Source organism: Laetiporus sulphureus (assembly GCF_001632365.1).
Source record: "Laetiporus sulphureus 93-53 unplaced genomic scaffold LAESUscaffold_19, whole genome shotgun sequence".
Lineage (NCBI taxonomy): Eukaryota > Fungi > Basidiomycota > Agaricomycetes > Polyporales > Laetiporaceae > Laetiporus > Laetiporus sulphureus.
The window spans coordinates 186,396-199,606 of record NW_024468528.1 but is presented as its reverse complement, the minus strand read 5'-3'; the positions used below and the strand labels follow the sequence as shown (position 1 = coordinate 199,606).

General features: G+C 50.9%; 4 protein-coding genes across 4 annotated transcripts; all 4 read right to left on the bottom strand.

Annotated features, from left to right (window-relative positions):
• Positions 1–2,786: 2,786 nt before the first annotated feature.
• On the bottom strand, positions 2,787–5,829 carry LAESUDRAFT_749866 (uncharacterized protein; the record flags this gene model as incomplete). The annotated part of the gene is made up of 11 exons (XM_040911581.1): positions 2,787–3,573; positions 3,636–3,773; positions 3,825–4,028; positions 4,083–4,164; positions 4,222–4,247; positions 4,309–4,581; positions 4,642–4,785; positions 4,847–5,007; positions 5,124–5,259; positions 5,583–5,719; positions 5,824–5,829. The coding sequence occupies 11 exons, from the start codon at positions 5,827–5,829 to the stop codon at positions 2,895–2,897; spliced, it is 1,986 nt and encodes a 661-aa protein (XP_040764376.1). The 3' UTR covers positions 2,787–2,894.
• A 1,232-nt stretch (positions 5,830–7,061) lies between these two features.
• LAESUDRAFT_725728 (uncharacterized protein) lies at positions 7,062–7,764 on the bottom strand. The gene is made up of 2 exons (XM_040908879.1): positions 7,264–7,764; positions 7,062–7,203 (listed from the first exon to the last, which is right to left on the bottom strand). The coding sequence occupies exons 1-2, from the start codon at positions 7,477–7,479 to the stop codon at positions 7,189–7,191; spliced, it is 231 nt and encodes a 76-aa protein (XP_040764375.1). The 5' UTR covers positions 7,480–7,764; the 3' UTR covers positions 7,062–7,188.
• Positions 7,062–10,292, bottom strand: LAESUDRAFT_812611 (uncharacterized protein). Its single transcript, XM_040914423.1, has 9 exons — positions 9,822–10,292; positions 9,616–9,759; positions 9,301–9,557; positions 9,198–9,253; positions 9,099–9,140; positions 8,966–9,025; positions 8,167–8,916; positions 7,264–7,748; positions 7,062–7,203 (listed from the first exon to the last, which is right to left on the bottom strand). Exons 1-8 carry the CDS (start codon positions 9,974–9,976, stop codon positions 7,503–7,505), a joined length of 1,710 nt encoding a protein of 569 aa, XP_040764374.1. The 5' UTR covers positions 9,977–10,292; the 3' UTR covers positions 7,062–7,203; positions 7,264–7,502.
• A 1,298-nt stretch (positions 10,293–11,590) lies between these two features.
• On the bottom strand, positions 11,591–13,097 carry LAESUDRAFT_146380 (uncharacterized protein). Its single transcript, XM_040901340.1, has 3 exons — positions 12,624–13,097; positions 12,480–12,569; positions 11,591–12,418 (listed from the first exon to the last, which is right to left on the bottom strand). Exons 1-3 carry the CDS (start codon positions 12,707–12,709, stop codon positions 11,647–11,649), a joined length of 948 nt encoding a protein of 315 aa, XP_040764373.1. The 5' UTR covers positions 12,710–13,097; the 3' UTR covers positions 11,591–11,646.
• Positions 13,098–13,211: the final 114 nt, after the last annotated feature.

The window sequence follows — 13,211 nt, the reverse complement described above, 5'->3', positions numbered from 1 at the left end:
ATGCAACTCAATGTCAATGCCAAGTCTCAGATATTCTCGGCAATACTCACTATGATGCCCTATCCGCAAACCCATCCAGACACCTCTCTCGCTCGTACTCCAAAACGAGCGCGAAATCGAAGTCTCGCTCATGCACAGCAGACAGTTCCTTTTGAATGCGCGAGTCATCTCGGCCTGCCTTCGACTCCGGATTTGCTGAAAGGAGGAAACTCCAGTAACTGTAGTTCACGCAGATATTATGAGTTTCCTGACTACGTGGACACAATTCGGTACATACCTTTCATCGCAGAATGAGTCTAAGACGGCGCCAGAGTGTTCAGCACGTGGGAGAAAAATGTCTTCCTCATTCACACCGCGCTCCCATATCGTGTCACCTAGTTCGGCGGGAACTAGCACTGGATAGCCAACCACCAGGCTATCCGATTCACAGGCTACCTCCGATAGATTGGAATGGGAGTGCAGGCCATTGGACGATGAAAGAATGGAGTCGGCGCCTGTCTGGAGTGGCGTTGAGCCACTTGGCCACTCGGAGTGGCCATCGATCAGTAGGTGGGATCTGTATGCTTATGAATGAGCGCTGCGCAGTGACTATAAAAGAAGGCGATGCATACCGTTGTCCGTAGTCCGACTCACGAGCGCGAGGGGCAGGCTGAGGTGGTATGTTGTCTTTCAAATCGGTGTCCGCTTTAAAAGCAACATTACCCTCGGAGGCCGCTTCATCGCCTGCCGTGTTCGACGATGCGGAGTGGTTGCAGTCCACTGCGCGATAGATGAGCTATTGTTTCAATCGCACTGTAGAGGTAGTGAACGATAGCGTACTCAGCAATGCAAGCGCCTTTGTTGTCTAGCGAAGCTTCGGCCCAATAATCACCTTGTGTCCTGGCCGTCGAGTTTGATTGCGAGGTGGAGGACGATGCAACGCGAGCTTGGGCCATCTCACAGAGTTTAAAGCAAAATGGCAATTGGAGGAAAGAGTCCGGAGAGTGTTTGACACAAGAGACAAAGCGGAAGGAAGATTCACGTCTGCGTCGGAGAGTACGTGACAGCTGTGGCAGTCAAGAAGAGAACAGCACCGGGTAGATATAGGGCGAGCGCGGTACGCGTGGGGCGTGCATTCAACGCCTCAACAAATCGCCGAGCCCAACCCAACGCGTTTACACGCAGTGGCCCTTGATCAATTGTGTGTGGCACACCGAACACGTTGCCATGTATTCGCCGGCGCGTCGTGGCGTACCAATCAATATCTAGATAGGAAGATCCTTGAGCGGTACTTAGCCACCGGAGCCGATGCCTCCGCGCTCAGCCTGTGGCCGCAGGGCTCAGCACCGCCAAAATCCTAAACGGAACCGCAATAAACGGCGGTGGCAAGCTCTTCGTGTTTCTCAACGCTCAAAACCGCGTCAACAAGACGCCTGAGGTGAGCTTTGTTGCGATGGAAGATCTGCAGAGAATCATGGATCACAGCAGTCGATGGAAGGATTCATGACACTCACGGCGCTCATCTTAGACGTGAGACGGGTTTCAAGCCGATAAGTGGATGGTAGAACGTGTGATATTTTGAAATGCATACAAGATCTTATATAACGTTGGCCGAACACGGATGGGATTACCTTCGGCGGTTCGCAGAGTCCTCAGAGTCTGTCGACAGGTTCCACTGAGATGTCGCCGGTGGGAATTGAGTGCCTCGAGCGTACGAATGATAACTTGGCGAGAATAGAGAGTGAATTTACTATATGAGTTGAGAGCCCATGGTAGCCGACACAGATCTGAAGGTGCACGCAACGTGGCATGAACACTCCTGCTGCTGGCGCAGGCTTATAGTCTTTTCACCGAACAGTAACGCGTAAATGAGCCGGACTGTGGCTGATGGGAAGGAATTGTGACGAATTGAATATTCGGATAGACACTCCACACACCGTCAATGCCATAGCTTGATTACTTTGTACAGCACACTCCTGCTGGTGCAAGACATAGGTAGTCACCATCGATGCTGATTACAGATGTCAGGACTGCAGAACCCGAAGATATGGTGCTTGTTCATGGCATTTCGTGTCGATAGCCCTCTCTCCTTCGAACATTGGGAGAGTGAGATAGAGGGTATCGGCTAGGCGCTTTGGAGAGGCAACAGCGTATTATGATATAAATGATGTACTTAATGTACTGGCTAAGGGGAAACAAGTGAGACACTCCAGATGACTGACGTTTTGAACGTCGGGGCCGCCGTTGAGCACCACTTTCAGTCACAGCAGGATTATTTGACGAGAATAAGTCATAAAGATGGAACCAACCAGCCTGCATTGTCAGAATAAGAAGTTCCTGCTGATCCTTGAGAACCTGAGAGCGAATACGAGCTGGTCGCAATGGTCGCGGTCGAACGGTGTACTCTGTGCCACGGGCGCTTGTTCAAGACAACGCGGTCACATGATTGAACGCGTAAAATGTCACGAGCAAGCACATCGCACTGCATGTTGAGCGTTGTTCAGTAATGACGTTGTCCATGGGTATCTTATTTCCAGGGAAAGTCGAATATGCTAGACTTGGTTGCGTACGCGAACATTTTCATGTGAATGCCATGAGACACGCTCTGATATTCACATACGTCGCGAGTCATTGAGATATCGTGAATCTGTATATCTTCTTGCTCATAAAGCCACTAGAAAATTAAGATGTTTTGATGCAACAGCATGTGAAAGTCTGAAAACCGCGTGCTTCTCAGCGCTGAGCTCATGTAGCCATGTGCGAGAAATAGATCATTGCGCATCCTGCTTTGTATTGATCGCACATTTGTCGAGTACATATATATTACAGGATTCCGTAGTGTGATGATTATATAGACAGTATCAAAAACAAAGTAGAAGATGAAGCAAACGAAATGTGACGCGGCTAGCGTACAATTATTGGGATCGGACGTGTTTGTATGGCTTCTTCCGCGAGGATTGATCCAAGTTCTCGTCCGCAGGCCGTTTGCGGGCAGCTTTGGAGGCTCTCTGAGGCCTTCGTGCTTCTTGTGAACCCTTTAAGCCGCTACGAGCCAACTCAATCTCATCATCTTCTTCGACAGCGTTACCAGAGACGCAATCATGCTTCGTCTTGAGGTGTCGCGCGAGCGAATCGACCCTAGAGAATGAGAGATTGCATCCGACTGAAGGACATCTCCACTTTATGCAGAGGTGATTGCGCTCAACGTGCCTTTTAAGGTTGGAAAAGCCACGCGTTCTGTCGCATTCGTCCCATCTGCAGCTGTCACCGAGCACATGAGCAGTGCGGATGTGCACCCACATGTCCAGCGGGCTGCAAGAATGGGTGCAGGGCAGCAACCCAGGCGTCGCATGTCTCCACTGGCAAACGACAGAGTCCGCTGTAGCGACGCGTAAGTGGTCGGATATTTTAAGTTCCGAGTCATCAGAGCCAGAGGCTGTGGGTGAGGACATGGTCGGTGAATGAGCCCGCGAGGCAGGTTCTTTGACCAATGCTGGGGCTGGGGATCTTCTTGACCGTATATGTCTCATGGTTGCTGTGGTAGATACATTACCAACCGCGTTCAATGACGCAGCCACGAGTGGCTCTCTATCGCTACAAGATGAATAACGATAATGTCAGGAACAGCTTGCATAGAATAGACGTATGCGACGTACGCGAGAGTGCGTACACTCAAGCTCTTATCCTTGCAGGCTTTTGGCTGACTGGTGGCCGGTGTATTCATTGTAGCTGGCGGAATACTGGGACTGCCGGATGCTTTGTTGAGAAGCGCGTGTCCTTGAGGCACCATCGCACTGAAGTCTAGCATATGAACAGCTGCGATGCGACATAGTGACGAGACGTACCTCTGAGACATGCTCTGGTGCGACTTCATTGATCTCCCAGCAATAGCATCTTGAGGCGCACGGTTTTCTGAATCATTCAAGTCGTGGTCGTCCGTCTCGCGCATGTTCCATAGGAGTGGCGGAGCTTGCTGCTCGATGATGTTTGTTATTGATGGACCTGACCAATGGGCTTCTGCGTCGCGATACGCCGTGGATTTGCTAACGCTATGCATATTCCAGAGTCAGCCCTGTTGTGGTACCTCCACGTGAAACACATACCTTGCAACCCGGTAGCCCTCAGAAAGATCCCGGCGCCTTGATTGTCTGTCCTTGAGCAGTGATGTCTCAAAGTCATGAATGCCTGTAGTGGACTTTTTGTGAGAAATGAGCGGACCAACATGCCGTAACGCCCTCGAACCTTCTGGGTCAAGGAAGTCCCAATGTCTGATTGATGCATGCAGACTGGATTAGTCACAGAGCAGAAGATAGTTGACCGGCCACACACCTGTCCCTTTCCGAACTGTCCTCTCCCTCAGGGAGCTTGCTATGATCCTGCCAATCAATCACTCCTGCTCCCAATTCTTGAAATTCTTCCGGTGGGAGTACTTCCTGGAAATAGAGGATATCGTCCAGTGTGTACGGAAGTGGTGGCATGCAGGCAGATGGGAAGAGGATGGTAGGGACGACCGGAGTGGCGTCGGCGCTCGTCTGAGAAGAGGTTGAGCCACTCGGCCGTGCGGAGTGGCGGCGGGCCACACGGCGTCGCGGCATTTGCAAACTGATTCTACTATTGAGTATCTGGTGCCCCACGAAGACAATATAAGAGCGTGATGCGTACGATGAAGTGGCGCACTCCCCGCCGGAGTCAAGAATAGTCTTTGGCGGTGCAATTGGTTCTGTTGTGTCGCCCGCATCGGAAGCAATGAGCATCGTTGCTGCTAGCTCCTGACTTTGGGATGGAGAAGGTAAGACTTCTTTCGAGCTGAGAATGTTTCGTGAGTCGTTCTATTCATTGACTTTGCGACAGGATAGAGTCAACGTACTCGGGGATCGCAGGTACGCTGTGGGTGCTCGAACTGGATGAACTAGACATTTCGCCTTGCCTTCGGAGCTCTGTAGTCGACTGTTGAGGACGCTGACACGGCTGAGCCGTAAGAGTAGACGCGTGTGTGGCGAGGACAGAGTGTGCAGTAGCCATTGACAACTGTACGAGTATAAACTGCTGAAGATTAGAGGATCAAAGGAGTTTGTTCGCGGTTCAGAGAAGGACAATGTCCGCTTGAACGGTACGCGGTTTAAACGTAGGGACGAATCACGCACGCGACGCGTCCACACGTCGCGTCGCGTCGCGAAATTCAACAAGGTCACGCACACAGGCTCTTGGACAACGCGCATGACAGAATATCGTTCGTTTGGTTCGGGGATCTCCTCGGGCACGATATAGATAGTAAGGACGCTGGATGATGGCTCATCCAGCGGTAGACAGCATTATGCGCCTAATTTGGTTCCGAGACGAGCAAAATGACGGTCGGATGCCGCGCCGAATGGCGTCCGAGTGGCGGCAGCATGCACACCGCGTGTTCTTGGCGCTTGATGGGTTTCGGATGGTAACACATGCTAAAGATCTGTAATGATGTCCGTGGGGATTTTGAGGACAGAGCAGAAAAATATAATTTCGGCGAGCATGCCTAGTTCAGATGGTGCGAAAGGTAAAAAAGAGGAGCAATGACACTCGTTGGAGTATGAGCTGATAAGAGCTGTGTGAACTTCGCGGCTTACCAGTCTGCCAAGGAAGGATCATTGGGAGACGGTAAATGAGGAGTCCCGTTCGCAAATTCATGGACTTTGGTTATCAGACATTCAATTTCTTTTCTAAGGATGGATGATAAATAATTCAGCGATTGCGCGGCTACCATCTGAATCGGCAATTTACCAATGGTTCAAAGTCAAGGTTAAGCGCCAGAGTGACGACGTTGCGTGGAGATTATCTATGAATGTCTATAAGAAAATGAGTACTTACATTCATAGAGATGGTTTGCCGACACGTCAGAACATATATACATGGATATGTGCACATTTAATCGTGATAGAGGTAGGTCATGGTGAGCGCGCCAGCAGAACGTTCACTTCCAAACGTTACGCACCTACGCGCATTCACTGCGGTAGTACTTGGATTATTTAAGTAGAGAGCATAACTGGTAAAGGTGCATGGTACGATATGCCAAACGGAATCCGGCCTGAGATCTTGGTTGAAATCCTTTGTTCCTTTCGGACCGGTGGCTTGCTGATCGAGGACTCCTAGAGCGCTTTTGTCTCGTAGTTTGCTGACTTCGTGAGCACATTTGGCACACTAAGATTGTCCTCGTGCTTGATCACTCGAAAGGTAAAGCCATCTGTCGAAGAAAGCTGGTCGACGATCACCATCCTAATCATCCGACTCTCCGAGATAGTCACCTGAACTGAAGTCTCCGAACGTAGCGTTGTCACCGATCCGTAACGTGGTTGTTCCACTCGACGCTATAGATGATAACGTATCTGCTCGGTCGGAGCGAGCTAACACTTGTGAAATCGCAGTGCTTGAGCGGTGCCGGTGAACGTTAAAGATCGGAGGGTCCGCGATCAAACTTTACCCCGTATGGCAACAGTCGGTCAGGCTTGGGCGGTATTCACTATCTTTGGGGCAACGCTGGGATCAAAAGCCGGCACTGATGGCACCTTCACACTCAGACATACGGAGCATCGAAATATATAACAAAAGGAAGACCCAGATCAAGTTGGCACTGGTGACGCTACAATGCAGGACCGACGAACGATGAAGTGGAGAAGAGAGAGATTTAGTATTGGCGATGACGATGGACAAGGGATCACAGAACATGGCTTGGCCGGTGATTTCAAGCATTTGCGTAGGCACTGACTTCTTGCACAGCCAGAGGATATTGCCTACGATATAGCTTCATAATGAAATGTAGACAGCGCAAGCCTCAAGGTCGGCATTGCCTGAGCATCCTGCAGTCAGTGCCACAACACAAAATCACTGTCAACTGCTCAGATTGCTGTCCGTCGTGCCGTTCATCAACACCATCCACTCTCAGGTTCCTGGTGGTCACTCCAGTGTCCAAACTTCTCAACCCTGCCGTTTGAGTCAGATCATCCAATTTCCACAGACATGGCACGTTATATTCATGAACATTCATATATCGTCTTATCAGAGAAACTGCAACTAGAGAAGGAACCGTAATCGATATACAATTATGCTAGGACCACTGTGCTAGTATGCACGTAACATCACTGATGATGAATTATACTTGTACAAGTGAAGCAATGGAAAAACGAAGAAAGAAACCCATAATAAGACAATGCCTCCACATCTAATGCCTCTTCCGCTTCACCGATTGATCATCTTGGTCATTCAATGGACGGTGAGTGCCCTCACACGATCCAGAATCTTGAGCAGGCTCACCTGTGGCTGAAACCCGATTGCTTCTAGATGATTCTTCTGCACGACCTGACATGCGGGCTCGAGCAGCTGAGCGAGTCTCAAAGTCATCCCGTTTTGTAGATGAATCGTTTCCGCTCCATATTGGCTCTCGATCCTCTTCTCTTCAGCGCGCCGCACGCGAGGGGCAGCTTTACGACATTGCATAGGCCTCACTTTCTTCGGCGTCGGCACTCGCATCCTTGACCGAAGCCTTTGCCTCGTTATACTCCTTCGCTGGACGGAGGGGCTTCATGGGTCTCGTGCGTGGCAGAACTGCCCTCCGATGTCGCCCGAGATTGGGAAGGACCATCACGACCTTCCGAGACCTCGGATTCCGGGGGCCCAGTGAAAGCGCGAGCCTCTGAGGCAAGCTCAGACGCGTCTTCTCTCTCCAATCCCAACAGACCTGCCAGCGTTTGAAATTCCGACAGTCCCGTCACGTCCTGCAGATCGTCCAAAATTCCTTTCTACGTCAACTCTGAGGGTACAGCCGAAGTGGGACAACTTCCGCAGGTTTTCCTGAGTCGTCGATGGGAACAGTTCTACTGAAATATGTTTACACCATCCACATTGAACAGGCGGCTGGTTGTGAATCTTCAGGTGCCTGTAAAGCCCGATTTGCATCCTCTTCTTGGTCTTGCAGTCCTGCCAGCAACAAGAAACATTGACAGCTTTGTGATCGAAGTGCAGGCTCTTGCAATGCTCGTGGAAATCCTCCCAGCTTTTGGATATGTGACCGCAGGGTCTGTTTTCCTCAATGAGCCACCACCTGCAAAGGTATTCACCGGTCTCGCCCGCGTCCCCAGTATGCTCGTCATTGCCATGCTGTCGTGCAGCTTGTTGATTTGAGTTAGTTGCTGTCAAGGTCATACCCAGAGAAAATACGTGTGACTGCTGCGGAGGAGGCACGGAGCCAGAGTGGGGATAGCCGCCGTGCGGGGAGATCTCTAGGTCAGCAGGAGTATGCAAGGGATGAGACGGGTATGCCAGGGCAGCTGTGTATGGGCCCGCGGAAAAGGAGGATGCAACCGGAGGCAAGACTGCAGGAGCTGGCGATTGGCTTGCCGCTGGCGTGTTTTCGAACGGTGGGTAACTCCAGGTGTCGTAGGACCTGGATGGGCCCGCGACAGGGACGGACGGCGGTGCCACGAAAGCATGCACCTGTTGGGATGAAGAACTTGCGATCGAATTATGGGCCCGCGATGACATAGATCCACCATTCGTGCCGAGAGGAGACTCAGCTAGAAGTATGGGATCAATCTTGCTGATATCGAAGTCGTTCGCAGGAATGGACAGATGGTGTTCAAGTCCCAGCAAAGGAGAAGCACCAGGTGTATATACTGCGAGAGGAGGTCCTGGCTCGGTGGCATTGTGGCGAGAGCGTTTTGAAGGACGTCCGACTGCCTCATCCGTAGCGCCGTTGGGCATATACATCTCGATCTTGGGCTTCGCGAGGCGCCAAGTGGCAGCGGGGAAGGGATCATCTGCACCTTCTGCTACCGGTGCAGCTCGAAATGGAGTGGTCTGGAAACCTGGTGGATAGGCGGACTGAGGCATACGCATATACTCCGGAGCTACTGGAGCTTGCGCAATCTGCCCGTTCCCATACCGCTGTGCTCTGACGAACGAGTACAACTTATCTTATCATCAGAGTAGGGCTAAAAATGTAGCATAGTATACGTACTGTGTCATGAACATGTCGGCCCCCATATTGTAAGATGGGTGAAGGAAATTTCGGCCATTGCTACCCAAGAAAATTGACGCAGGTAAAGGATGAGCTGCTGTATACAGAGGACACAGGGCAGGATTCTACGCACGATGGTGACGGTCCGGCAAAGCTTGGGCACAGTCATGAATGCCTATAGTGGAGTTTTTGTGAGAAATGAGTGGACCAGCATGCAATAATGCCACTGAACCTTCTGCGTCAAGGAAATCCCAATGACTGATTGGTGCATGCAGACTGGCTTAGTCACTGAGCAGAAGATAATTGATCAGCCACACACCTGTCCTTTTCCAAACCATCTTCTCCCTCAGGGAGCTTGCTGTGATCCTTCCAATCAATCCCTCCTGCTCCTAAGTCTTGAAGTTCTTCTGACGTGAGCACTTCCTGGAAATAAAGGATGTCGTCGAGATTGTACGGAAGTGGCGGCATCCAGGCAGATGGGAAGGGGAGGGCGCGGACAAGCGGAGTGGCGTCGGCGCTCGTCTGAGGTGGGGTTGAGCCACTCGGCCGTGGGGAGTGGCGGCGGGCCACACGGCGTTGCGGTGTATGCGAACTGATTTGATATGAGTATCCGGTGCTCCATGAAAGCAATATAAGAGCGCGGTATGTACGACGAAGCGACGCGCTCCCGGCCAGCGTCAGGAATAGTCTCTGATGGTACGTGTTCTTGCGATGTATAACCCGCATCGGAAGCAATGCGCATCGTTGCTGCTGGCTCCTGACTTTGGGATGGAGAAGGCAAGACTTCTTTCGAGCTGAGAATATTCCGTGAGTCGTTCCATTCATTGCATTTTCAGACAACGTAGGATCAACGTACTCAGGGATGGCAGGGACGTTGGGCGCGCTCGAAGTGGACGAACTAGATGGTTGTCCATGCCTTTGCAGCTCCATAGTCGACCGTTGACGATGCTGATATAGTTGAGCTGTGGACGTAGATCCATGCGTAGCGATAACGGAGTGTGCAGTAGCCATTGATAGCTGTAGGAGTAGAAGTTGCTGAAGATGAAAGGACGAAAATAGTTTGTTCGCGGCTCGGAGAAGGACAATGTTCGCTTAAAAGGTACGCGGTTTTAATGTAGGGACGAATCGCGCACGCGACGCGTCCACATGTCGCGTCGCGTCGCGGAATTCGACAATGTCACGCACACAAGCTCTTGGACAACGCGCATGACAGAACACCCGTTCGTTTATGTTCGGGGGTCTCCTCGGGCACGACATAGATAGTAAGGACGCTGGGTATTGGCTCACCCAGCGGTGGACAGCATTGTGGGCCTAATTTGGTTCCGAGGGGAGCAAAATGACGGTCGGATGCCGCGCCGAATAGCGTCCGAGTGGCGGCAGCGTGCACACCGCGTGTTCTTGGCGTTTGATGGTTTTCGTATGGCAACACATGCTAGAGATCTGTAGTGATGTCGAGCATAAGAATATTGGTTCAACGAGCATGCCTGGTTCAGATGGTTCTGAAGGTAAAGAAGAGGAGCAATAACACTCACTGATGAGATCTGAGCTGATAAGAGCTGTGTGAACTTCGCGGCTTAGCAGTCTGCCAAGGAAGGATCAATGGGAGACGGTAAATGAGGAGTCCCGTTTGGAAATTCATGGACTTTGGTTATCAGATGTCCTGTTTCTTTTCTAAGGAGGGATGATAAAGCATTCAGCGATTGCGCGGCTACCATCTGAATCGGTATTGACCAATGGTCCAAAGTCAAGGTTAAGCGCCAGAGTGACGACGTTGCGTGGAGGTCATCTACGAATGTCTATAAGAAAACGAGTACTTACATTGTTAGATCTACCTCGATGACATGTCAGAACATGCATAACTGGATAGAACATGTGTAAATGGATATGTGCACTATCAATCGCAATAGAGGTAGGTCACGGTGAACGCGCCAAGAGATTATTCACTTCCAAACGCACCCTATGCACAATCATTGCGGTAGTACTTGGATTACCCAGGTAGATGGGATGATTGCTAAAGAATGAATGTACGGTATGCGGAACGGAACCCGGCCTAATACTGTCTTGGTGGAAATCCTTATTCTTTCGGTTGCTTGCTGGTCACGGACTGGAACGCTTTCGTCTCGTAAAAATGGTAGTTTTCTGGTTTCCAGAGCATATCTGGCACCGTAAGGATCGCCATTGCACTCGATTCCTGAAGAGCATAGGCCGTGTTATCGACGATCACCATCCTAATCATCCGACTCTCCGAGATAGTCACTCTAACTGGAGTCTTTGAAGGTAACATTGTCACCGATCCGTGCCACTCGACGTTATAGCATGATAGCGCATCTGTTCGGCTGGAGTAAGCAGTGGCACTTGTGAAATCGTGTTTGAGCGGTGCGAGTGAGTTTACAGATCGGACGGTCTGCGATCAAACTTTACTCCGAATGGCAACAGTCGGGCTTGGGCGGCATTTCACCATCTCTGGCATGAGACGGAAAGCTGGCAATTAATGGCACCTTCGCACATTCAGACACACGGAACATCAAGGTATACTACAAAAGGAAGATGCAGATTAAGTTGGGAGTGACGCTATGATGCAGGACCGACGAATGATGAATTGGAGAAGAGAGGGATTCAGTATCGATGATGACGATGGACAAGGAATCACAGAACATGACTTGGCTAGTGATTCTGAACGTTCAGTGAAGTAAGTTCATATGCCTAATCAAAGCATCTCGGCGGCTCAGTTTTTGACCACAGAAGTCGCATGGATACGGAACCCTGATCTCCTCATGCAAGTTGAGATGCCGCACAAGATCCTTTGGAAATCCATGACGGGTTTCGCACGAACCCCACTTGCATTTGACTTGAGAAGCTGTGATGTGTTCTTGCTCGATATGTTCCTGTACTTCGAGCCTCGTCCCCTTGAATGTGCAAGGGTACGCCCCTCGCCAACGACACTGTACGTTCGGTTGAGCGTTCGCCGGCAACGACTGGCGCATGCGGGCGACTCGCGCAAAGAATTTTGCGTCGCGACGAGGTGAAGAACGTGGTGTACGATGAGACGAACTAGCTGTCTTCTTTTTGCAATGACGCTTTTGCGGGCTGGCGGTCGTACAAGCTAGAGATCGAGACGCCTGCATGGGTATCCCCTGCGCTATACGATGCTGGCGGCGCGTTCGAGGCTCAGGCAAGGGGCGCGGGTGCTGCATGACATGAGGTTGCATGGATGAGTGAGGGAAACAAGGCGCGGCTTCCTGAGCTGTCTTATTCCATTTCTTCATGAATTCTTCATTCGGTACGTGAGCGAACGTGCGCCGATTTCCTCCCAGATTCGTTGAAAATTGCGGGATGGGACGTATGATTAACTTTTCGGTGCCCCAGTCCTGCTTCGAAGGCTCTTGCGCCCACATGTCCACTGACCACGGGTTTCTCAAGCAAGGAACAGTTGGTGGCCAGACCGCGGTTGTTCTGGCGTTGAGAGGAGATGGGTGGTCAGATTGTTTAATGGTGAGAATGATTATCAACGCACCGGAACTCGGCGTCACTCATATGTTGCACATTCTCCTTATCCATATGGAGTAGGCGAGGATTCAGGCATGTAACGTTGAGGGCGCGATGGCTTGATTGAGCGACGTAAGTTAGGAGACAATTGAGCGATAAATACTTGACTCACATTTCGTTTAAAGGTGTCGGTTTCTTTGTCACAGAAAAATCATGGCCGTCGACGGCCGCAGCTTTCTGGTGAAGGATGATTTGCATTGCGGAAGAAGCAAGAACTCGGAAGGAAGAGAAATTTGACGGGACCGGTCTCAGTGGCGAGGGAACTGAAGTATTCTCCAACGGGCTGCTGGGCCATCTTATATACCAGCAACCGGAACACGAGGTCCAAAATGAAGATCAAACGTCGCGGAGTAAGAATCACAATTACGCATTCTACGGAATGTGTCAATGTGGAGCAAAGCATTGGCGCGCTAGCGTGCCCAGAAAATTGATGACTTCTGTGATAGCCACAGGACAACCTGTGAGAAGTTGCGCGAGAAGCATTGCATATGCTTCTAAAACGTAAAGGGCCACTCAAAATGTCTCGGAGCATATAACGTATCGATGGCCCATTGATAGGCGCCTGGGGCTTGGACCGCCCTACTTGCCCTACGTCCATTGAGCTACTAGAGAAATGCTGCAGCTAGGACCTGCTTTACTTCAGCGTACGTGCCGCCAGAGGTAGAGCAATACCTTTGAGGCCCCCATGCGGGAGAAGGGA

Excerpts from the sequence above, each read along its gene's own strand:
- LAESUDRAFT_725728 (XM_040908879.1), bottom strand. The coding sequence starts at position 7,479 with ATGCGAGTGCCGACGCCGAAGAAAGTGAGGCCTATGCAATGTCGTAAA.
- LAESUDRAFT_812611 (XM_040914423.1), bottom strand. The coding sequence starts at position 9,976 with ATGGCTACTGCACACTCCGTTATCGCTACGCATGGATCTACGTCCACA. Across the intron at positions 9,141-9,197 it reads GGATTTCCTTGACGCAGAAG|GCATTCATGACTGTGCCCAA; the intron begins GTTCAGTGGCAT and ends ACTCCACTATAG. Across the intron at positions 7,749-8,166 it reads CTCCTCCGCAGCAGTCACAC|AAAGGAATTTTGGACGATCT; the intron begins GTATTTTCTCTG and ends GAGTTGACGTAG.
- LAESUDRAFT_146380 (XM_040901340.1), bottom strand. The coding sequence starts at position 12,709 with ATGCAAATCATCCTTCACCAGAAAGCTGCGGCCGTCGACGGCCATGAT. Across the intron at positions 12,570-12,623 it reads CCGACACCTTTAAACGAAAT|CCATCGCGCCCTCAACGTTA; the intron begins GTGAGTCAAGTA and ends CGCTCAATCAAG. Across the intron at positions 12,419-12,479 it reads ATGAGTGACGCCGAGTTCCG|AACAACCGCGGTCTGGCCAC; the intron begins GTGCGTTGATAA and ends TCTCAACGCCAG.